At 52.3% G+C, this 25,576-nt stretch overlaps 1 protein-coding gene across 4 annotated transcripts in view; it reads right to left on the bottom strand.

Moving 5' to 3' along the window:
• The window catches only part of LOC133354101 (intermembrane lipid transfer protein VPS13C-like), a 126,246-nt gene that overhangs the window by 7,937 nt on the left and 92,733 nt on the right, over positions 1 to 25,576 (bottom strand). For 2 of the 4 annotated variants that reach the window (XM_061570674.1, XM_061570675.1), the window contains 16 exons: positions 24,909 to 25,049; positions 23,581 to 23,662; positions 23,001 to 23,070; positions 22,039 to 22,150; positions 21,055 to 21,168; positions 20,110 to 20,261; positions 19,822 to 19,903; positions 18,004 to 18,117; positions 16,520 to 16,595; positions 15,466 to 15,629; positions 14,464 to 14,509; positions 14,044 to 14,167; positions 12,024 to 12,138; positions 4,622 to 4,713; positions 2,447 to 2,570; positions 679 to 753 (listed from right to left, as the gene is read on the bottom strand). In XM_061570674.1, the coding sequence (XP_061426658.1) occupies positions 679 to 753; positions 2,447 to 2,570; positions 4,622 to 4,713; positions 12,024 to 12,138; positions 14,044 to 14,167; positions 14,464 to 14,509; positions 15,466 to 15,629; positions 16,520 to 16,595; positions 18,004 to 18,117; positions 19,822 to 19,903; positions 20,110 to 20,261; positions 21,055 to 21,168; positions 22,039 to 22,150; positions 23,001 to 23,070; positions 23,581 to 23,662; positions 24,909 to 25,049 (1,683 nt within the window). Of the gene's footprint in view, positions 1 to 678; positions 754 to 2,446; positions 2,571 to 4,621; positions 4,714 to 7,605; positions 10,046 to 12,023; positions 12,139 to 14,043; positions 14,168 to 14,463; positions 14,510 to 15,465; positions 15,630 to 16,519; positions 16,596 to 18,003; positions 18,118 to 19,821; positions 19,904 to 20,109; positions 20,262 to 21,054; positions 21,169 to 22,038; positions 22,151 to 23,000; positions 23,071 to 23,580; positions 23,663 to 24,908; positions 25,050 to 25,576 lie in introns of those variants that run through there. The other 2 variants (XM_061570677.1, XM_061570676.1) reach the window with 2 other exon arrangements.

Raw genomic sequence — 25,576 nt, 5'->3', positions numbered from 1 at the left:
AACCTCAATGATCCGATCGAAATCCCTCATTTCGATCGGATCATTGGTTTAAATGTTGATGAAAATAGGAATAGGTTTTACCCTTTCTGGCAATAAATCAGTTGTGTTGAGATGTTCAAACACCAAATAGATACACAGAACATTTTGGATACTGGCAAAAAGGTCCCATTGGTTAAAATATTGATATTCATTATTCATACATTTCTCAGAACCATGTTGATTTAGGCAAAATTCAACAAGGAGTACAGTAACCAAACAAGGTTGAGAAGCACTGCACGAGAGGGACAGGCTAATAAATGAAGGCCCTGAGAACAAGAGTGCATTTGTGTGTGGAAGTGTGTCTTCCCATGCTGCGTGGCAGCTGAAAAGTCCATTCCATGAAGGCAGCCTTCATATGTTTACGGGATTCGACCGCGTGAAGAAAAGTGCGTACAGAAACATGACTTCATCCAGCGGTGAATTGCCAAAAGGCCTGTAAATTATAATGAACAGTCCACTTAAGACAGCATGGGAGGAGGGGAGCGGTGACGCAACGGTTAGCGCATCGCACGATGAACCCGGTGATCTGAGCTCAATTCTCGGCCACATCGGTGGCGAGCGGTACCCGTGCCGGTCCTGGGCGCGTCCTCCCCCGACCGTCGCCAAATCGCACTGATGAAGTATGGCCAACGGACTCACCTCGGCCATGGAGTCCGTGGGGAAATTCAGGATTTTCCCAATATTCTTCACGTGGAAGACAGACTTGAGCTTCTCCTGCGCAACAGCAGAGTAGTGGCAACAAGACAATGACAGCCCTGACATTATTTACTCGAACTGCTGGCAGAACAGCCCCCATTCACTCTGGCGAGATGTTAACTACCTCGCCTGGTATGCAGGAGGTCGTGGGTTCGATCCCCACCCTGATGCCTGTATATTGGTAGTTTGTGTGTCCTCCCCGTGGTCGTGTGAATTTTTCTCTGAGTCCTTTGGTTTTTCCCTCCACATTTAGAATCGATGTGCTGCTATATATTTCCACATAAACCACCTCTATGAGCTATCATTTGTGGCCAGGTTCCCTTCTGATAAAGAACTATATAGCAGCTCTCATTGACATGCTAATTTATCTGCCCCAGCAGACTCACCACTCTCTCTGCCCCCCCGCTCTCTTTATATTTAAGGCCACGACACAGAGGCGTTGGGTCTCTGTGTGTCTATGTTGTGTGTGTCTCTCTGTGTCTCTGTGTTGTCTCTCTCTGCTTGCGTGTCTGTCTGTGTCTCTCCGTGTCTGTGTTTTGTCTCTCTCTCTCAAATTTAGTTCTACCTGATGACGATTGCTTGTGTTGCAATCGAAATGTCGTATTCTATTATTTAATTTATTTTCTTTCTACGTGACTTTACCGAAAGAACCAAAGAGTAATTCCTGCAGTCACGAAAGCTTCAAATCAAGCTATAAAATACCTTTCTAAACTCGCCGATCGTAAACAATGCAGTTTCCAAGAGTGACCAGCGAGCGCGAACAAAGCGTCCGTTGTCGTTTTTATTTGCTTGCAGTTACTAGCTAGTTAGGATACCTCACACAATGGACAATTGGTTTAAATATTGATGAAAATAGGAATAGGTTTTACCCTTTCTGGCAATAAATCAGTTGTGTTGAGATGTTCAAACACCAAATAGATACACAGAACATTTTGGAGGCAAAAAGGTCCCATTGGTTAAAATATTGATATTCATTATTCATACATTTCTCAGAACCATGTTGATTTAGGCAAAATTCAACAAGGGGTACAGTAGCCAAACAAGGTTGAGAATTCGTTTTAAAAGAGTTTACTTTAAATAAAACATTTATATAGTACTTTTTTTTTTACTTGAGCCCACAACATACGGCCTGTATATCCACTGACTTCGGTGTGACCTCATCACACACCACTGGGGGGGGACCAGAGGCAGTTGTGGGGGGGGGGCCGGGGATTTATGAAACTTGCATCATTTTTTCAACTGCCTTTACGGGAGGTCGAATCTAACCCGCGATCTCCGGATTGCAAATCCATTGCACTAGCCCATGACGACGACACCACCGTATTCACAGAAAATACTGCGCGGCGTGTGCTTCACACTGACCTGTAATGTTACGCTATAAAGAGGGTGCCAAAGCGTGCCGGCACCACGGTCCAGATTTAATTTTACAAAATAGTCCTCTCAAATTACTTCATTGGGAAGCTGCATAGCAGCAGCAACACCACCCCCTCCCCCTATCGGCAGACTAATGCCCAATCGCTGGCCAAGTGCCATGGTCACCTTGTGTCTCACAGGGACAGCTGCCACAGGGGGTGCCGCCCTTCTTGCAGGGCGCATGGGAGGCGCGGTGTGAATATTGAGCGACGATGACGATGAAGGTGGGAGAGAAATCTCTCGGTCGTGGAAGGTTGGAGTGGGGGGGGGGAGAGGGGGGTGGTGTGAAGCGGCTCACGTTAGCGAGGATGCAGAGGCGCCGGCCCTCGCGCAGCGGCGGGTCGGTGAACTCGTTGAACATGTACTGCCAGTCGCACGTCACCTGGCCGAACATGTCGTCCTTGGTGACGAACATCACCCGCCTGCATCACGTGCGGCGCCCAGCAGGACAAACACGCGGCGCACACATGCGTCGTCACGGTGGGAGGCGCGAGGTGACAGAGCAAAATCTGCGATCGATCGCGAACGCCGCTGCTCGCGGTAAGGCCTCTCCCACCCCCCCTCCCTTTCTCACCGCTGGCCAGGCGTCTTCGGAAGAGGTACCTACATTTTACCGCACCGCACATAACTCAGCAGCGCAGCAAATTTAACACGTGGTAGGCTTTCGCAACTAATATTGATTCACGATTCATTTTTGAGTCGGATCGCCCGAGTGAAATGTGTGTCGTAAACCCTCCTCCACCCGACACAGCCAATGAATAAAATTTGTCGCGTGAACAAACGTGGCAAATGTATTATTTGTTCAGCAGCAGGTGTTGGAGAGCGATCTACGAGCATTTAACAATTGGGTACGGACATTTCGCTGGTGCTTACGACAGCATCATCAGACAGTTGCCAAAATTGTGAAAATGTCCTGCAGGTTTGGGGCTTCAATCGGTGGTGTAGTTATTTATACTGCTGCTGGGTGAACAAACTTCCATCATTGTTTCAACTTCCGTGCCACGAGATGGAACCGGCGACTTCTGGATTTCCAGTCCAGTGTGCTGACCATTCCACCATCAAAGCATCCCACTGTAAATGGTGTCAATTGTATATTGTATGGCCCTTTGTCAATCCACTGCTGGATGAAAGCCTCACCCTCCCCCCCCCCCTCATGAAGAGAGACAGTCAGTCAAAGGAGAAAAAAGTAGTGGTGAATTCCAGCCAGCATTGTTGTTGTGATTGCGCATTTGTCAGGGTCATCCATCACGTTTCCGCAGCACGAATGCACGAGGCTTGCCAGCTCGCGCGAGCACTTCAAGTGGCAAGGATCGGGGAAACAATGGGATCACCACGGGTGTTGGGTGTGTGCGTGCAGTGCAATGCAAGGAAGTGTGGCGGTGAAAAGTTTGTGAGAACTGTGCGTGCGAGAGGGCTCACGTATGTGTGTGTGTGCTCCACACAGACACTGCCACGATGAGATTTAACAACATATCAAGGTGCGATGCTCACGAGCAGTACCGAGACACGACGCTAGAATTGTGAAAATGTCCTCCAGGCTTGGACCTTAAATCGGTGATATTTAACATCTCACCATGATGGCGAGATGTTAACGACCTCGTCTGGTATATAGAGGTCGTGGGTTTGATTCCGATCCTGACGCCTGTATATTTGAAGTTTGCATATTCTCCCCGTGGTCGCGTGGAATTTTCTCCGCGTCCTTCGGTTTTTGCCTCCACATTTAGAATCGTCGTGAGTTGAGTTTTGGTGTGTTGTGATTTCTATTTGTTTGCAGCCTACACGGATTTTCCGGATTTGATGGGGTTTCTCATCTTTCACAGAAAGTGTTGAATTCGAACTTCCTCCAAGATTTCAGATGTACAGATAAGACCCTTAAGAGATGTGGGAAAATCATTGGTACAATCATGAATCGGCTTTTCACTTTGGGCAAAATGTCAGGCAATCAGGACTGTAATTTAGAGAAAAATTATCTGTCCACCTTTCTTGCCAAGGGAGAAATGCTCGTAATATACCCGCAGTGTTGGACACTCAGACCGACTGGCTTTCATCCACGCTGCGACGGAATATTATCTTCAAAAGTACACCCTATTTGTAATAATAAAATATTTTGTTTAATCTTGACCACGAGGTTGCCTCGTTTGTTGTAGCTGCCCACATGCAAAGCATGAGGCTTGATGGCAGTGTGCGTTTGTCCCTGCCTGCGTGCGTGTGTGTGCGTGGTTGGGTGTGTGCGTGGCTGGGTGTGTGCGTGGCTGGGTGTGCGTGGTTGGGTGTGTGCGTGGTTGGGTGTGTGCGAGGGCGTGTGCGTGCTTGCGCGTGTGTGGCTGTGTGTGTGGCTGTGTGTGCGCGCGTGTGTGTGGCTGGGTGTGTGCATGTGTGCACGCATGTCCGCGTGTGTGCACGTGTGTGTGCACGTGTGTGTGCGGCTTATGTGTGTGAGGCTTGGGTGTGTGTGTGTGCGTGCGTCTCTCGCCTGTTCGTCACCAGAAACACGTTGCGCCCGTCCTTTGTGACGAACTCGTGTGCCCGGTACTGGTCCAGTGCAAATTTCCCATTCTCGATTTTCTGACAGAGCCGGGTTCAAATACAAAAAAACCACACACACAAAACAAGAGCAAGACAAAACAGATAACACGCAAAGCAAAACAAACGCATTGCTCGGAGCTCCCCGCCCCCATCATGGTAAACGGTGCTTCAGACTTCCCAGTGCACCGTCACATCGAGAATGCTACGCTACGGCACGATTCAACCTCCGAAAGCCAGACTCGAGTAAGTCAGAATTCGGGGTTATCCAGAAGGCTACCAATCATTAAATCACAAAACATTCCGACTGGGACTCTGCATGCTAATTAAACTCTGCCATGATCGATCCACTTCTGAATGGACTACCCAAGCCGCTGCTGCCGCCACCTCCCGGGGTTCTGCGATGCAAACGATCCGCCCAGCACCTGCACACAAACAGATCTCACCGCTCCATCTCCGCGGCTGTCGACCTCTCGGACGCGTTTCAATCCTTGGCCGCCACTCCGCCGTTATCATTGTTGACCGTCGCTCGTCATCCCTTCGATTGACGTGTCTCCTTCCCAAGCCCACTTACGTTTCTTCACGGGATGGATGACGTCATTAAACTGCTGTGTACCGTCTCAAGATCCAAGCGCTCCGCTTCTTGTCGCTCGGTGTAATTCCCAGCATGCATCTCTTCACGTGTCTATGAACACCTTTCAGCTTTTGTTCTATATTTTTCATTCACGACCACCATGTGTCGTTTGCTCGATTAGCGCAGCTTAATTACGTTAAATCTCATTGGGCCAGTCCCTCCAGCTGTCGGAGGACTTTGCTCCAACCTCGGGATTTTCACACCTACGTCAAGACTCTTACCCCAGTCCAACCGGGGAAACACCACCCAGTACTCCCAGCGAGCCCTTCGCCCAGCCACCCGTGCTGTCGATTCCCTGCCCCTGTTCAGGTCCAAGCTAAATACCTCCATTATTTCGCTCTAGTCTATGACCCGACTGCTTCTCCCTATGAATCTATAAAATACACCCACTGTTCTGTACAGCATCCTAAGATGCGGTGAATCTAAATGCTACGTAAATATCCATTGTATTCTTTATCGTAATTTTGTTGGTAGTAACATCCAAAAACCTTTTTCACCGTGGCTAACAATCACAAAGATTTGCCGTACTTCAAAACGAGACCTCGTCTCAATGTGCAGTTCATTGCTTGCCACCGACTGGCAAAATTCGATGAACACACTCTACCGATGCCTTTTTTTATTTTCAGATGATTAAGGCTTCAAAGTTAGTGTAAAGAGTGCCCGCATCGTGAAAGACAACGGTGAACCCCCCCAATCAAACACATTTTTGTTATCATGCTCGTGCGGCATCGATGCGTTGACACGGGTAGGCTCGGGGTGTTTCTTCCGCAGAGGGGGACTCGTGAAACTAAAGAAGCCAGCCAGGTTCCATCAACTCCAAGCTTGCCAGCCTCACTCCAACCAACTATGGATGTTGAAGTTCTTTCGCACCGTACGTAGCCAACCGTGGTAATCAGAGGTGCGGGGGAAGGACAACAAACTAAAGACGAAAATGAGTTTTTAACTCTTCCTACTTTCACTGTGCCAGTCAACTACGCCGTTGGCAACTGGCAAGGATCGTCATTATTATTATTTGGGGATCATCAGAACTGACGATGCCACGTTGGCAGTGGTGCACGAGCGCAATTAACAATGAGCTTATCACACTCATCGACATCGTCCCGGAATGTGACCACGTCTATATATTTTAATCTTTCAATGCAGTGTTGGTGGCGAGTGTGTGCGAGTATTTTGTTTCTTGCGCCTCCACTCGTGGCCCAGACAGCAGCTCCATGAGGAGCCATACGATCTCTTACAACGCGCAGTTCAATTGAGACCGACTGCCCAAAACAACCACCCACTGTGGGGCATGTGGCGGTTCTCTTTGACACTATCCATTCGTGTGTTGACACTTGCCTGCCCAGGAAAGCCTAGGCGAGTCTCAATACTCTTTTTGTCGGGAGGGTGCCTGTCAGGTTTTTCACATGGGGGTGATGTTGCTTACATAATCCCTGTTGAGTGATTTGCAGGTAATTTTTGCACCAATGCCGATGTTTTGGCCAATATCGGTAACAATGTACGGGCTTTTTTTTCTTTCGCTGTGGGAGGAAAATGTAGAACTCGGAGGAAAACCATGCAGAACAGGGAGTATAAGATACAAACTGCATGCTCACTCACTCTCCGACACTCACCCTCTGCAGAACAGGGGGCGAGAACATGCACACTCCACACAGAAAGGTGTCTCGGTTGGGATTCGAACTCAGGCCCTTTGTGCTGTGGAGCCACAAGTGTTACCAGTGTACTACCACGGCCCACCGGTCACCAATCTTGTTGCATCGTTACCATGCTAGAAAAGCTTTTGCCACTGGGGGAAGAGCGTTAGGCAGGTTTGCAGCGACTGTCATAGGTCACACACCACCTACAATTATGACTCAAAGCTGAATGTGAATGACCAGTTTGCGCACACAATCTCACCTGTCACCACGTGCTGGAATTAATTTGTGTTGACTCCTACAGTTCGATGGTGTATCCATTTCCATTGCTGATTATTGTTAAGCATGTAACCATTCACTGATTAAAATTAGATTTTGCACAAAGAAAAGAACATTGCTTACAATTTATGCGGATTGTACGCAAACGTTATCTTAAAAATGAAAAAAATGGGATGGAATGGCGCTGAACATACGCGAAGCACAGTCCCAAAGAGACAGGAAAAAAAACGACACTGAAAATATAATCAACCCTTCAATCTTGACGGTTCATTAAATCGCAGGAGGGTAGTGGGATTGGGGAATTGTTACACGCTTACAAATAATGTCGCAGCGCACCGTCGGGAAGAGCGAATGCTTACGACGAAATAATCCGGAACAAAAACACGAACATTTGTTCACCAGTGGCAGCGACGCAATTTATTTACAGTGTAGTCTGTAAGGAGGCGTTGAGGTTTGTCTGCACACAATTTGCCAAGGCCCCACACCGCAAAACCCCGCACCGCAAACGGCTAACTTACGCGCACCATGTGCCACCACGCGCCACCGTCCCACGTAGTCGCACACGGCACCCAGCGAGCGACCGCGTCCACCCAGCGAGCGACCGCGTCCACCCAGCGAGCGACCGCGTCCACCCAAGCGCCAACGTCCCCACGTGGTCACCCGCGGCACCCAACGAGCCCCCCAGCCCGCGCTAACAATGCCGGCAGCAGCGCCGAGCGAACAATGCGGTGGCGATGCCGAGCGCGACGCGGCACAGAGAGAGAGAGCGGACGCCGGGTTACGGCCGCCGGCCGGTGTCGGAGGCTGTGACCCACGCATGTCGCCCGTGAGAACAGCAGTGAAACACCCGGACGTAATGGCGCTGAGCGTACGGGACTGAGAGGGACGGCGCTTTAGAACGGCAACATTCCAGCATCACACGGCGTCACGTCGGGCGTGGTAGCGCACGGAGAGGAGGAAGATTCGCCAAACCCCAGAGAGAATAATAGCACTGGGGCGCAAGTCCAACGTGAGCTTCATGAATTACAAGGGACCAAAGCAAAAACCGGAAATGACACTGGCAGGCATTAGTGAGGCCTTTATTTTTTGGACAATGAGGTGGTATATGATATATGATCACACACCATGGGTGGTCACAATACACTTTGTTTGGTAATCAATAGAATAAGGGATCATTCATTGGGATAGCAACTCTGGTGTCAGTCACAGCGGTCCTGCATGGATGTCTTTGCCACATGACCGCCAACCAATGGAACAGCAATCTGTGATCAAATGTTTAAAAAACAACATTTTAAAATCGTGAGCTTAGCACAATAATGGTGCTACTGAAATTAATTACCAAAGCTTAATAACCACCCTGGAGGACACGTGTGGATGCATATAAATAAAATACCAAAGCTTGTCCAAGTTACGCCTCCACCCTCATTTCCAGCCGATGGCTCTGGTGGCCATGCGGCTGGGCTCAATTTGGGCGCGGCGTAGCGAGGAGCACGGACACACGGAGGGGCGTGCACACGCCGCAGCACGGACACGCGACCCGCTCGCTCGCACCACATCGCATGCACGCCACCATGAACCGCCCGCGGTCGATCCAACAGAGCGAGAGCTCGGCGGTCGGAGGGGTTCAAGGACACACGTAGACAAAGATCCCCCGTATAGCCTGTAACAGAATGTTGGGGCAAGTGCTGTTCGCGAACACCTATGAAGGCTGGCACGGCACACGGGGGGGGGTGGGGGTGATGTGGCCAGCACCACGCTTGGCCGCCTTTGTCTCCCCATTGGCAATGTTTACACACCGCACCGGGCACTCATTTGATGGTGAAGTCGACCTAGAGGAGGCCCAGGACCGGTTTAGATAAACGCCACTTGTGTTGGCCGTCAGCGGAAATGGAACTCGGGTCGCGCGCTAACCACGGCGCCACCCGCCAAGCTCCCGCATGACAGGGATTGTGTCGCGTTTGGGGAGGGTGGGCGACGGAGCCGGTGCCTCCAGGACTCCAGTCCTTTTGTCTCCTCACGGCAATCAACAATTTCCTTACGATTAATTACGCGCGTTATCTACACGCGGAAGGCCACAATGGAAGTTGAGGAATCTTTTTTGTTGCCGAGAGATGTTTTGCCAATCCCATTCATCCCGCACCTCCGATTAGCACGGTTGGCTACACACGGTGTGAAAGAAGTTCCAGATACATACATACATGGTAGAGTAAATCTTGTTGTCTGGCAATAAAAACCACCCACGCATATGTGGGAATACAATGTAAAGCCCCGTAGAGTTATATTCAATAATCAATTGGTGTGTCGCCATAACCCAGATGCACGCGCGGTTGTTGCACACGTAAATGCACGCAACGATGGAGAGAAATAATGGACGAGAGGACTGGAATTTGGTAGGCCCAGGCTTCTACGAGACGTCGCTCTGAATCGTCGCTCACCTGTCGAGGCGTTATTGTTTGAATGATTTGGCATTGCATCGGACAGTGAGTGGATCAAAGCTGCGAGCCACAACTTAACTGCGGCTTTTAACACTGTTCGTAACAAATTTGAACGCCGCAGCTGCAACCCGAGACAATTTGTTTACGTTTTGTCAAAACATCTTCACAGCTACGAACCAACAAATCGCTTTTACGGCTCTGCCACCACGACCCCAAAACGCGAGAATCCACCGTGGAAAGCACCGTCACCGAGCGCGTGCACTCGACCCCGCCCGTGACCCCGCCACCCGACCTGACCTCGACCCATCCTGACCTGGTGATGTATGGATGGATGAGGTAAAAACAAAAGAAAAGTGTTACGTGAAGCGGTCTTGTCCTGGAGGCAGAGACTGCGGCTGAGAGCGTGATCGGCGCGGCGTGGGGGGGGAGGGAAAGCAGACACAGCGTTAGGATGCCGGCCAGGTCGGCGTGCGTGCGTGCGTCGCGCGTGCGTGCATGCGTTGCCACCCCATGCAACGCAGTGGCGGGTTTCCTCGAGCCGGAGCGACTAAGGCACGACCCACGGCAGCGACGCACGCTGCCGCCGCCATCCTAGCACTGGGGCGGCAGTGTGGCCGAGCTGCGCCGCACTCGACGCTCATCGCAGAGGTTCGCGGTCCGAGCTTAGTGGCCTGCCCTGGTAAATACTGCGGCGTACTGGCCGTGAATGCTACACGCCCGCCTGCTTTGCGGTGGATCGGGCACAGATGCCGGGATGTGATTCGAAAGGGGGTAGAGGCCACGTGTGTGTTCGATGTCACGGTCCGAATTTGAAAATTACCTGTAAATTACAAAAATAATACTAAAACACAAAGCAACATCGGCCGCTAATGGAAAACAATTTGTTATTAAGGCACTGAAGAGGCAGGGCTAAGAGACGATAGGGGTTGAGGTTCAGGCACTGGAGGTGTGGCAGTGGCGTCGGCTTGGCGCTCTGCGCTTTCAACCCGACAACCCGAGTTTGATTCCGGGACACGACCAACATCAGTGGCGAGTGATACTGGAACTGTTCCTAGCCGCCCCCTTTAACAAACCGCACTTACTGGCGGAGTGAAGTACGGTCAAAATACAAACTACATGACCAATATCGTATGGGGAGGCTTTCTTCTAGCAGTGGAATGGCAACGCACTGTGGACGGACCTGGTTTTCACCTGAGGACGGCTGCTTGCGTTGTGGCCGAAACGTCGTGAGAATTGTTTTATTTTTATTATTTTATTACTTCCCTTCTACGTGACTTTACCGAAAGAACCAAGAAGAAGATGTGAATTGCTGTTCGTGTTTAATTTTCGCACGAAGCGTAAAGGCAGTGTTGGAGAATAGCCTGGGCTCGGTGTCGAACTTCTAACACCGACGCCTGCCCCGCTTAGCGTCGCGCCCTACCTGGGTAATGAAAAAGCTGAGCCTACCAAAACACGCCAAGAAAGACGCAAACTCGGAGCCAACCAACGGCTCTTATCCTGAGAGGGAGGCAACAAATCTTCGAAGTGAAATAAAAAGACTTCAAAGTTAGAGAGGCAATCCCATCAACGCACTGACGTTACGAGAGAATCACAGCGCGCTGACTGCAACGCTGCGTTTACACGCTTGACCATCAACGAGACGTCAAAAACTCATCGCTCCCAGATATTTTAACACCCGCAATGTGGTGATGATGGAGCACCTCACCCTAACTTAAAAACATTTTTTTTTACAATAAACAAAGTTTCGAACTGGTGTCGGGCAGCCCGGGGTACTGGGTATGTGACAATGCGTCGATTCATCGATTAAATTGGCCCGCATGCCCACGACAAGTACACATCAAATAGTTGGCTAGGTGAATGTCAATTAATGAATGACTTAATATACATGCGCATTATACAAAAATGATCGGCTAATGTTTCACGTAGGTCAATGTCAGGCACAAAACTATCGAAACAAGACAATTTTTAAAAATTACAAATGAGACTTAAAATAGCACGAAAGAATCTACTCTTGAATTGAATCGTGACCGGTTTTAATGTTTTATCCAATTTTGTGTGGCTACATCTCAGTTGTTCGACGCCTCGTCCGTGTTGTCGTTCCCTCTACAGCACCTCAAGTCATGTTGTAAATAGTTTCTTGATTATTACTACGAGGACAAATAAATCAAATCCGTGGGTGTGGGGGTATCGGTTGAGACAAATCACGACCCGCCTACAAAGGAGGCGGGAGGAGTCGCTCGACGGTTAGCGCCGCCCCTTCAAAAAGAAACGCTCGCCGAGAGCTCGCGGCACGACGTAGCGCCGGCACTACGTCCGCGAGAACAAGCCGAGGCGCGCCCGCGCGCCCGCACGCCCGCGCCCCGCGACCGTCACCTGCACGAGCTGGCTGCCCTCGCCCTCGCGACGGCTGTACGGGCGGATGATGCCGTCCTCCTGGATGACGCGCGGCGGGCGCATTTTCTCCACCGTCTCCGACGCCTCCGCCTGCCTGCACACGCCACCCACGCACGCGGCACAGGACAGACGCGCGCCGCCGTCAGCATGCGTGTTTCGCGCACGTGCGTGTTTCGCGCGCGTGCGTGTTTCGCGCGTGTGCGTGTTTCGCGTGCCCAATCGCCGTGCGTCCCTGCGCAGTGTCGCTCCTCCGTTTACATACAGGGCAAGCGGGAACGGCCCTTGTACACTGGTTGTGTTATATGGAGAAGCACGCTCAAGTAACCCCCACCACCCATGCCGAGGACTTGGCCTACCAAACATTGACATCACAATCATCATCATCAGCACCACCATTACTGACCTCCACCACCACCACCATGTTGAGGACTCGGGTCTACCACTGCTCCATCTCATCCACACTGCATTCAAGCAGCACACTGCAGGTCGCAACAACACACTCGCCCATCCACTCAACTCGGCCACTTACACAGCCACTCACTCAATCAATCACCCAGTCACTCACTCAACTGCTCACTCACCACACTGCAGGTCACCTCACTTCCTTTTCTGCCTCTTCCCCTCGCGCTGCTCCACTTTTGAACCCCCTCCCCATCTCCTCTTTCCCCGAGCTCCGATCAGAATAACCTTGCTCAAGTCAAGAAATGTGCACACGCTATTCATCTATCAAACCGACAGTGCTGTTTGTTGCTGGCCACTTGATGTTTTGGACCTTTGTCAGCAACTGTGTCTAACACACACTGCATATGAGCATGAACTCCACCCCCCCCTCGTGGAAACAATGACGCAACACCCAGCCACGCCATGCGGGCACCGAACAGCTGTCCCACACAACTTGGAGGGAAAATTTGACACGAAGGCTTTCGCGGCCAATATTATCCTTAAGAGGTTTTTTTTTTTTGGGTTAGATCGCGTAAATATAAAAGTGTCGTTAAACCCACCACTCCCCGACACGGCCATTTACGTGACAAACCTTATTAATTGGCTGTCGGGTGGTGGCGGGTTTAACGACACATTTATATTTACGCGATCTAACCCAAACAAACCCCTTCCTGCGGAGCTTTGAACAAGAGGAAAGGAGGGGTAGATGCCCCCCTGTCTGTTAATGTGAGATGGACCCAGAACGGAGGAGAGATTGTCACCCCCACCCATAATGCTGCGTGTACGTTGTATGGTTTATCGCGCGTTCTTTTTCCACCCCCCCCTCCCGCCCACACCCGGTGTCCCCTTAAAATGTTGGTTACCTCGTTTCCGCCCCCCAAATTAACAAGCCTTCTCCGTCCCACCCACGTGCCCCCTGCCCAACGGAAGATTCCCACGGGTTGAGGCGTCGAGCCTTCCCCCCCCCCCAACCCGCCTACGTATGGTACCAATAAGCCGAAAGTCCTCCCCACCGTGGGTTTTCCGTCCACCTACCTTGAAACCACCGGTGTACTGTACCTGGCTGTCCCAGGCTTGCGTACTTATCACAATAAAAACCGTGTGGTGATGCGGAACCGTGGGGTGATGCTGCTGCTGCTGCTACTGCTGCTGCTGCGTTGCCAGTGGTGCACAAGCACAATCAATAAAAAACTCGACACATTTGTCAATTACACCACCCGAAATGATTTACGCGCCACGTGTGTTATGAACGGTTGTATTGTGTGAACGATGTTTGCAGGGGGTTCGTCTCTGAAAGGCGAGCGGTGAAAGGGTGTTATGTTATTATTGATGCAGTGAGTTTGGTTGGCACAGTAGGGAGCACAGCTGGTGCATCCCATGGCAACTAGGTCTGTCTCGTGAACTCCTATCAGCCGTTAGCCTTTCATACTTCACGTAGCCTCAAATTGCACCCAGCCTGGTACAAGCGCCGTGGTGATGTCACCGCCACTTAGTGGTGAACGCCGGTTGTTGTTGTCGTTGTTGTCGTTGTTGTCGTTGTCGTTGTTGTGCGTCCCACCTTTTAATCCCCTCCATTGTGCTGCTGGCCATGTCGATGACGCCTCCCGCGGGCCGCGCCACCACCCCCACCAGCCCCTTGCCAACGCCCTTGAGGAAGCCGGTCGCCCCGCCGCTCCTCGCACCTGCACCCAGCCCGGCGCGGCGACACGCATGTCGGCAGGGAAGCCTCGCACGCTCAATCACTCGATCGCTCGCTCTATCGCTCGCTCTATCGCTCAGCCATGCTTTTCAGCGCTTGCTCCTCCGGAGTTATTTTCCGCCTTTCCTTTTGTTAGGCGCGTGCGCTCGGGGAGAAGTCTTTGTCTAGTGCCGCGGCTCTGATATAATCGCCAAGCGGATATAATCAGTGCGGGGAATAGAGCTAAGAAAAAAGTGTGCATATGCAGGCGTTGGTTGTGAGAAAGCAGAGGGGACTCACCCTCAATGGGTTTGGTGATAATACCCGTGACACCTCCAATCACGCCCTGCCGAGAGAGAAACATTCATACAACACTCGTACGCAAGGACAAATAGAAATATCCCCTGTATAGCTTTAACAGAATGTTCGGGCAAGTGCCGTTAGCGAGCAAACATTATGGTTGGCACGGCACACGACGGGGTGGGTGGCCAGTACCGCATCCGGCCACCTTTGTTTCCCCAGTGCTAGTGTGAGCAGGAATGGAACTCAGATCAGCGGTTTCACAGTGCAGTGTGCTAACCACTACCCTACCCCTCCCTACCGCACCATACGCACGCACACACACACATGTACACACACACGCACGCACGCGCGCGCACACGCGCACACACACGCGCGCACACACGCACACACACACACGCACGCACACGCACGCACACACACGCACGCACACACACGCACGCACGCACACACGCACGCACACACACACGAGTGCACACACGCACACACGCACACACGCACGCACTCACTCACACACGCGCACACACGCACACACGCACACAGACACACACGCACACACACACACGCACGCACACACGCACACACACACACACACACGCACGCACGAGTTGTTCGTGTTTGAAACGCAAGCTTGACTGGTTCAGCTTTACTGCTGCCGGCGCTGCTGTGCGCTGGGTCTGCCAATCGATGACACCACTCACTCACTCACGCACACCACCCACAAGGACAAATGTATTGGCTGGTGGGGGAAAAGTTCTGGGTTGCATGAAACTTGAGAGATGCAAACCAGAGAGAAAAAAAATCGACAATTTAGCAAATATGCAAACGTGTTCTTTTACCCCGATGAGAATACGCAAGTGCATTCTTCCCGGACGGCTACCGAGGCGGCTTCCATGCTGCTCATTGACGACTACCCGAAGAGAGACGCGCGTTGGGACAGCGTCACACGACCCACACACGTGAGTGGATTCTCCTAAATTATTTTATTTGCCGTCGCCGTACCTTGAGGAGGCCCTTGCCACCCCGCGCCAGCCCCTCCTTCAGGTCCGTGGGCTGCTGGTTCATCTCTTCACGCCGCTTGCGCTGGTACTCCTCGTCCATGGTGATCGTCGCCAGGCCCTTGCCCATGGTGCCCGTGATGCGGGACACCATGCCGGCCGCGCCGCCTGTCCCCCCCAGGGGCACAGGTACACGTGTGAGTGCGTATACATGTGAGCGCGTTACACACGTGGGCGCGTTACACGTGTGAGCGCGTACACGTGCGAGCGCGTTACACGCGACGGCGCGTACACATGTTAGCGGCATCGTCAAAGGCGGGTGAGGGGGGCGGCAGTAGTGGGAGTGGTTGCAGCATCTGGGAAGAGTGGCGGTGCGTGGATGGCATGGGTGGGTCCTGGTGCAGGGCATTAAATGGCTGCTCCCTCTTCAAATTCACCACTGCCCCCCTCCCCACCCCCTCTCCACCCCCTCCCACCATCCCACCTCTTGGTAGCCCAGGTGCCGGGGCCCCTCCAGCCTTAGCGCCGCGGTGCAGTTGCACTGCCTGCACGCTCGATGATTATCTTTATTAAATCGTACTTAACCTGCTGGTCATAAAGTGTGGCGCTCAGTCGCCTGGGGGGGGGGAGGAAGTGGGCAAGGAACGAGAGGCCGCGGTGGCTGCTGTGCTGTAGGTGGGGACACAAGGGGCAGACTCTAAACCAGGGGTCTGCGATGCGGCTCTTTAAGGACTGCTTTGTTACTTTATTTATTAAGGACCCACCGTCTCGCATTCGCACGCATTGCAGCTCTTGAAATATTTCGTTTTTTTTACGAATTTGAAAAAAATGGCCTTTCTGGTTTGCCGAACACTGCTCTGAACCAAGTGGTCCGTAACCGTTCTGGACACCGCGCGTCACTGTTAACCCTCGACACTGATTTGTTGGGGACCACCGTGTTTCGTGAAAAAAAAATCGTCATGTGCAGTGGCCTTGTGGGCCGCCTCCAAAGGACTTGCAGACCATCCAGCGGTGCGCGGATCGCGCGTTTTGGAACCACAGCGCTAAACCACACGTACCCACGGTGTGTCCGAAGAGGGACTTCATCCCCAACGCCATGCCCTCAACGAACTCCTCAGGCCCCTGGACAGCTCCCTGCAGCGCCGGAGCAAGGGGAGGGGAAAGCACGGAGGTGACGTCTGTGGCTGCGTCTCCCAAATCCATCACGGAGCGATTTATCGAAGCGGAGCGATTTATCGAAACGGAGCTCGCAAAACGTAGCGCGGCAAGAGCATTGGACAGTGGTATCATTCCGCACCATGCCAATGATTTATCCAGAAAAGGGTCCCTGAGTGAGTCTCACGAGACTCAGGAGGGTCGTGCATTGGGATAAACTAAGGATAAACTAAACTAATACATTACATTTTTTTATTTTACCAGGTAAGGTCCACTGAGCTTTATCGCTGTTTTTAGAAGCGACCTGGCCACAAATGATAGCTCGACAAAGTGGCGTATCACGTGGAAACTTATCGCAGCCAAATCATCTTAAACGCATGTTTCTGAATGTGGAAGGAAAAAGCGGAGGACCCAGAGAAAAATGCATGCAACCACGGGAAGAACATGCAAACTCCAAATATACAGCAGGTGTCAGGGTTGGGATGGAACCCACGGCTACCTGTATACCAGGCGAGGTAGTTAACATCTCGTCAACCGTGGCGCCCAATGCCTGTGGATAGTTTGGCCAATACCTTGGTGTGCATTCGCAATGTGATCTTGGCAACTCATAAGTGGCATGGACGTACAATGCTGGTTATTCAATTGATCGACAGTCCAACATTGTTGCTCAAATTAGCAGAAAGGGAGTGTACTCATCTCCACCCCTGGTCCTGAGCCGATGGCGTACATTTCCACGCTCATATGGCAGTGGCGAGTCTATCCACACACGATTAGTCTTGACTTTCCAACAGTGGCACTTATTTTATACACCTGGGAAGTGGTAAATGATGGGCTGAATTGACCCCAAGCCAGGATTTGAACCACGATCATTGGCCCGCCCGGCAGTGTTTCAGGTGTTCACCAGGCCGCTGTCAGGCCATGCCGCCGGGCGTACTGGGTGGTGGTGGTGGTGTTGTTGTTGTTAGTGGTGTTGTTCTTGTTTCCCTGCATGTGCTGGAGGAGGAGGCTGTCACATGGCTCTGTGGCTACGTGGGGATGACGTCCACTCACACAAATATAACATTGACAGACATCTACTTATTTCATGAATTATTTCCTTTGTGTATCTGGTGCTCTAACTGTGTTAGAGTCATGCATAAAATAATTTGCTAAATAAAACCAGGCCATGCTGCACACTGGCTCACGCGCGTGCATCAGCCTCAACGTCCACGTGAACACATCGAGGATGTTGCTCCTCGACTCCCCACCGTACGATAGAAGAAGAGGACGCAGCTGCACCATATCTGATGCTTATAACAACAGGCATATTGGGCAGGGTACTGGGGGGGTGGGTACAGAAAGGGAGGGAGGGAGAGGGAGGGGGATACACCGATGGGCGCGAGCTCACCTGGTACGGCTCGTAGAAGAACGCCTCGACCCCCTCGGAGAGACCGTGGATCAGTCCGAATGGGTTGCCCAGCACGTCCAGGCCCAGCACCACCTTGTACATCTGCTGCAACGCCTGTGCGGGCACCACACACGGACGCAGAGAACAAGGGGCCCTCTCCCTTTAGTCGTCCAGACTGTCGGGGGCCAAGTGCTGTTAGACTTGTTTGAAGGCCAGCATGGGGCGAGGGGGGCGAGGCAGCCGGCACGCGACGGGGGAGGTTGTGCCCACGATGGGAATGTTGGAATGGAATTTTAACTGAATGGGGAGGGACGATTTTGACAGGCTCGGATTTGTCCACAGCGTCCCTCATCGTTTCTCTGCCAATTCTGACAAAACTCCGGTCCAAATATATCAGAAGCGAGCGGAAATTCCAAGGGGTTATCAGCGGCTGCACGCTTCGGCGATTCACCACAAAAACAAAACCGCGAGAGCCGTTCCTACGATTCCAAAGACACCACCGAATTCGTCTCCAGGAGTTTCATTCCGATTCCTGGCTTGAGATCGACCGCGAGAAGTGCCCAGCACGACGGCAAGGGGACGCCGCTCATGCGTCCGTGTTGACGCGTGTCTCTGCGTGTGGCCAGTGCCACCAGTGCACCTTGCGGCTACTCTCGAGAGCTTGACAGAGGGCTACACACCAGGACATATCGTAGGCCCATGTCTTTCCACTGCTAGAACTAAATTGTGTGCCTCACACTGGAAAAAATCCTATTACTGTGTTGGCGTGACACAAGAGGAGGAGCCCCTCACACACCCACCAACCTACTCACTCACACACCCACCAACCTACTCACTCACACACCCACCCACCTACTCACTCACACACCCACCCACCTACTCACTCACACACCCACCAACCTACTCACTCACACACCCACCCACCTACTCACTCACACACCCACCCACCTACTCACTCACACACCCACCCACCTACTCACTCACACACCCACCCACCTACTCACTCGCACACCCACCCACCTACTCACTCACACACCCACCAACCTACTCACTCACACACCCACCAACCTACTCACTCACACACCCACCCACCTACTCACTCAAACACCCACACACTTATTCACTCAATAACAGCCACCATTCGCCACCAAGTGGCGGTTACGTCACCACGGCGCTTGTAACAGGCTATGTGCACTTTAAGGTCATGTGAAGTGTTGAAGGCCCACTGACAGGAGGCCGATCTTGACACCACTGCTACCAGTGATTGGCAAGTCCACTCAGCTCCACTCAACCACTCACTCACACACTCACCCACCCACTTAATCACTCACGTACTCATTCACCCACCCACTCACTCAGTCACCCACCCATTCACTCACACACCCACCCACCTTTTCACCCACCCACTCACTTAGACACTCACCCAGAAATGTATTCAGTGCCCACTCACTCATTCACCTACTCACTCAGTTACACACCCACCAACTTATTTGCTAACCCACTCACTCACTTACTCACCTACTCACTCACCCACATAGCAAAGGGAGGTCAAAAGTCAACATCCTGAAGTGGGGTAACTCAAACGACCCTGACCCTTGAGAGTGTGGTGAAACACAGACCATGGGACATCAATTGGTCTGAGCCTTGCACCACGGAGGACCTGACCAGAGCGACACCCACAGCGGGTCACATAACGAGCCACGGCCTATCTACGACTAGCCTGCTCGCCATATCAAGTGCCCGACAACTGGAGGAAATCCTTGGCGACTGCGGTGACAGGACACGAGCAGCAGCAGCAGCAGCAGGAGGACTACTCACCTGCTTGGTGTAGTGCCGCGTTGCCTCGGCGGTGAGCTGACTGCCGGTGTAGAACTTGTGATTCACCTCGAAGAAAGCCAACCTGGGGGCCCGACATCACCACCACCGTCAGCATCACAGCATCACAAGTGAGACGCTCACCACCAAAGACACTCGCAGGGAGAGACGGCGACCGGCACCTGGAGGCGGCCGAGGTCGAACTCTGGGATCGGGGTTCTGGGTGGAGGATCGCAAGCGGCGAACCGGTCGCGTCGCTACGCGGCTCCCCGACCCCGTGCGGGCACGCACCTGAACACGACGTCCTGCAGGTCGGTGAGCGTCGCTCCGATGCCCTGCAGGAACGAGTTGAGGGTCCTCAGGGGGCCCTGCTCGGCCTGACCCCCCGGGAAGACGGTGCCGTCCTGCGACCCGCCGGCGCTCAGCGAGAAGCTCAGGTGGATCTGTGGCCGGCGTAGGGTGCGGGGAGATCGAACAAAAACGGCGATGAAGACCGCTCAAGCGACGAAAGCCGCTGCGCTCGTCGCAAACTGCGAAAATGCAAGAGGAAAATACAGGTAGAGGAGGCTGACGTGCTGGGTAATGGGCCCCGTTTCAGGGCAGAGAGACGGAAGGTAGAAGGACCGACTGACTTCATAGTAGATAGACTGCACCACAGTTCCGAGTGTGGAGTCATTATTTAGACCACCTAACGTCATACTCTGAAGACGGAGACTTGTGTTGCCTCCGAAACGTCGTGATTGAATTTAGTTATTTTCATGTTTTATTATTTTATTTTCTTATTATTATTTTTTACCTATGTGACTTGACTGAAAAAACCTAAGAGTATGAATCCTTGCAGTCACGAAAACTTCAAATCTAGAGTGAGTTAATCCTTCTACTCTCTTCCCTCTGCCTGCCTCACCACAGAAGTGTCTAAATATCAGTAATGACTCCATCACCTTGACCGCTAAGAATAACCCTTTTTATCGGCAAAATTTCGGGCAAATCCCTTGAACCACCTTGTGGCTCTTCTCCAGGGTAAGTCGCGATGAGCAAAACGACCTTCCAACAAAATTCCGGTCACGTTGGATAATCTTTAACAGCGCTGTTGGGACCCCCCCCCCGGTCCGATACAAGACAGACGCACGGACTGACACAGACCGACAGACAGCGAACGCGTTCAAGCTTAGTTGGGCATCGATAAAACGGGCGAGGGAGAGCGAGCGAGTGCGTCGCTGGCGCGGGGGCGCGTGCCTTAAGTGGGGAGATGTGCAGGTCCTCGTAGAAGCTCACGGCCGACGTGTCGGCAGCCGTCGCCTCCAGCGCACAATCCTCCAGCGCCTTCAGGTCGTCCTCAAACAGCTTCACCTTCGCACGCACACGGCAGCCGAGAGACGTCGAGCGGTTACCACCGTCGTCATCATCATCGCCGTCGTCATCGGCGGAACGTGTCAGGATCAACCCTTATCAACATCAGCAGCAGCGCCATTAGCAACAGCAACGCAATCACAATCATCAGGAGCAACATCGCTACCATCAGCAGCAGCATTGCAATCGTCAGCAGCAACACAACCACCAGTAGCAACAACACCAATTGTTTAACAACAGAAACATCGCAATCATTACCCGGCAACACCGCCACTATTGCGGCCACAAATAGTTGAGAAGAGAACATTTTTTTTATACCTATTTGACTTTACCGAAAGAACCAAAGAGTATAGAACATTTTTGTTTGATTCGGAAATCAAATCCTGAATCACCATCCCGAATCGCGGCAAATCATCACAACACCGGGGGGGCTGCAGGGGCGGGAGGTGGTTAGGTGAATGTCAGACGCTGAACTATTTGGGTGATTTTTACATTTGTCGTAAATAAGTAAATAAACCATGCTTCATTTAACATTGTTTACTGCCCCATTGAGAACCTTGGATTTCACGTTGTTTCTTTCCGAGCGACTCGTTAACGTTAATTTAAACACGCGTGGAGGGTTGTGCTTAACGCGCGCTCGTGAACTTAACAAGCGTCGTCGACGTCACTTGCGTTGTTCATTTCACCCACGCCGCCAAATTAACGACTCACGGTTTTCTCGAGCGTCGTGAATTTAACGAGCTCCGCTCGATTAACAATTAACGAGCGCCGCGAGGCTAACGGGCGCCGTTAAAGCAAACGACCCCGCCGCCACCGTGCGACCCTGCCCCCGCGCTTGCCCCGGCCGTGCCCCCGAGTGCGTGGCGCTACCAGCATGCCCTCGGAGGCCAGCGTGCTGTCGGCGGTCACGAGCTCCAGCAGGGCTCCCAGGAAGCCCATGTCTGCCTTGAGGGCCATCTCTTGAATGAGGACCTTGAAGTACCTGCCACGGGAGACACGATGGGACTTGAAAGCCACGAAAAAAAATCAGATGGAGAACGGCTCAGAGCGGCGGAAACCCCGGTTCAACGTCAGTCATCACGCCGTGTTTTGTGGCTCACCGTGCAGAAAAAGGACATCTGGTGCTTTGTGAAACAAACGTGTGGGCAAAAGTTGCACGGACCGCTTCCCACGGCTTTGCGGACCACCGGCGGGTGGGAACTCCTGCTGCTGATAGCAACGGTGGCGAGGACCTACAGCCCGTGTGGGTCACTGTACTGTATGACGCTCATTAAACTGACTTCATACGGCCCGCGGTCACATGAGGCGTAGTACCTTGCGAAACGGCCAACAAACGACATTCGCTTCTGTCACCGCACGTGCATCTGAGGCGCACTCATTGGGCACTGGAGGGGAAAATTTCCAACCCGGCAGCAGCACTTTGTTTCTAACTTTAGCGGGCTCAGTCGGCGAGACCAAATTATGCTTCGCACTACATCATTACTCGAGGATGCTGCGGCATTAGCGGCAGGCATTTGAAAGCCTCTTGGCTCTCGGTAAGGAAATAGGATTCCACGCCACCCGAGCCCGAGACGACGGGGTGGGGAATGGCACCATGGGGGTTCGGCACACTGCACTCTGATCCTGGCAGACCCGAGTTCGATTCCCAGGCGCAGTCAACATCGGTGGCGAGCGATATGTGAATTGTGTCTACTGAGCGCCATCGTGACGTCCCCCTCTAGGCACCGCATTAACACGTGGCTTTACATTGTAATTATCCTCGTGATTATTGTTGTTGTTAAGAGACAATAATAATGAATAGAGTGATGGAAAATGGCCCGCGTGTGCCTCACTTGATCTGGGTGATCTTGCTGTGTTCCCCGACTCTCGTCACGATGCTCACGTCCACGAGCGGCTTGGGCTCTGCACCACGCACAACCGCACGCGCCACACACGCGCACGTCACACACGCTCCGTGAGCACAAGCGAGACGCACAAACCCGTTCGCCGCCTGCGTGCTGTGTCGCTGGCGAGCAAGCGAGCGCACGTGCCAACGCGTGTGGTGACGTCACCGCCACTTAGTGGCGAAAGGAGGATGTTGTTGTTGTTCGTACTGGAGTGGGGAGCGGCAGTGCCAGCAGTTAGCGTGCTACGCTGCGAACCCGGTGATCCAAGTGTGATTCCCTCTCACGGCCAACACCAGTTACGATTATCTGAACCGGTCCGATTATCTGAACCGACTCAGCCTTAAAATGAGCACCTGGTGCGGTGTGTAAAAACATCAACATTGGAGAGACGAAGGTGCCAGGCGTGGTGCTGGCTACCCACCCCTCTCGTGTGCCAGTCTGGCATTCATAGGTGCTTGCTAACAGCACTTGCCCCAACATCCTGTGAAAAAGGCTACAGGGGGGATCTTTGTCTTTGTGTTCGTACCGGAATCAGCGGCGATGGACTTGGGGGGTGGCACGGGGTGGAAGACGACGGGGAACACGGAGCCCGGCATCTGCGAGTCGATCTAAGCGTCGTCGTGGTCGGGTCGAAGCAAAAAGTAAAAACACTCAAGGGACGCAACTCAACTCAACACAGCAAATGGTTCCTACGCAGAATTAAATCTATTCAGACCTCCTGAAAATGCAAGCTTCAGGCAAAACGTCGTCTTTAACTGCGAAAGTTGGCTATGAGAATTGCTCACCAATGCACCTGCCGTGAGCTGAAGCTATAACGTCGTTAAAACTAAACGATAAACTAGTTTTATATTACCAGGTAAGGCCCACTGGGCTATACCGCTCTTTTTCAAAAGCAACCTGGCGATCACAAATTATAGCTCAACGAAGCGGCTTATCATCATCACGTGGAAATTTATAAGCAGATAAATATTATAAACGCATGTTGATTCTAAATGTGCAGGGAAAAACCAGAGGACCCGGAGAAAACTTCATGCGACCGCGGGGGGAACATGCAAACTCAAAATATACAGGCGTCACGGTCGGGATCAAACCCACAACCTCTTGTATACCAGGCAAGGTAGTTCATATCTCACCACGTGGCACACAATTAAACGTGTTGGGCTATGTCGGGTGGTGGAGGGTCTTACGACAAAAATCTGGCAAGATCCTTCCGTGGCCTAACCAAAAAGATATATTATAAATAAAAATATTGGCTTCAAAAACCAAAGCGTTAACTTCTTATTTCGTGGAAACATACGTAGACATACGTCGGGAGTGTTGTTCTGGGCCGCCTGACAAACGCTTGAAGCTTTGTTAGCAAGAACAAGCCTTACAAGTTTGTGTGTGTGTGTATGCGTGTATAGCCTTCGACACTTCACGTATCCTCAAAGTGCACCTGGCCTGACACAGGCATCGTGGCGACGTCACCGCCACTTAGTGGAGAATGGCGGGTGTTGTCGTTATGTACAGAGTATGTATATGGTGAGCGGCATAGTAGCGGTTAGCGGGCTGCGTGTCGAACCCGGCGACCCGAGTTCGATTCCCAGTGACAATTATCTGAACCAGTCCTGGGCCTCCTCGAGGTCGACTCAGTCTCAAATGAGTACCTGGTGCAGTGTGTAAACATCTCCACTGGGGAGAAAAGGGCAGCCGGGCGTGGTGCTGTTCACCAACTGCCTCGTGACGTGCCGGCCTTCATAGGTGCTCACTAATAGCACTTGCCCCAATAGTCTGTGAACGCTGTACGGGGGATTTTTGTCTTTGTATGGCGTGCACGAGTGAGCGTGCGTGCTACATAAGGGCCCACCCCCCCACCTGTATGCGGTTGATGCGCGCCCGCAGGCTCGTCTGGTGCGGCCAGGTCGTGTACTCCACGCGCACGCCGGGCAGGAAGTGGCGGCGAATTGCCCTCTGGTTGGGAGCCAGCAGCATCATGGGAGAGCTGGTGAAGTCCACCTGCATTGCCGCACAGACGCAGGGCACAGCCATTACCACACTTCAAGTTCGCAGGCTCAAGACTTCATTATCTGAAACTGGCAAGGCCCACTGAGCTGAGCAGCTCGGTTACAAGGACGATCGCAGCCCAAGACAGTCAGCAGTGGCGGCGGTTATAGAAGATCGCGGGGTGGAGAGAACGTGCAATCTAAAAAGAGCAAAAACAACAACTAATTCTTTAAACGAAACTAAGTTCAAAAGTCAAAGACTCCCAATGCTCAAACCTCGGCACTTGCCAATGCCAATGTATGTATGCGTTGAGCTTTTTTCGCAACGTTAAGTAACCAACCGTGCTAATCGAAGGTACGAGGGAAGGACAACAAACGAAACACAAAAAGCAGTTCTAAATAAATTAGTTTCCATCGAGATTTAAAGTATATAGCTCCAGTGGCTTCCTAATATCGGAAGAGCGTTCCAGACGGCCGAAAAAGCACATCTGAAAGCGCGCGATGCGGCGACCCTCTTTAAGCATTAACCGCGGGGGTTGC

Source organism: Lethenteron reissneri, chromosome 46 (assembly GCF_015708825.2).
Source record: "Lethenteron reissneri isolate LAM-NWPU_2019-01 chromosome 46, ASM1570882v1, whole genome shotgun sequence".
NCBI lineage: Eukaryota > Metazoa > Chordata > Hyperoartia > Petromyzontiformes > Petromyzontidae > Lethenteron > Lethenteron reissneri.
This window is presented reverse-complemented; position numbering and strand designations above follow the sequence as displayed.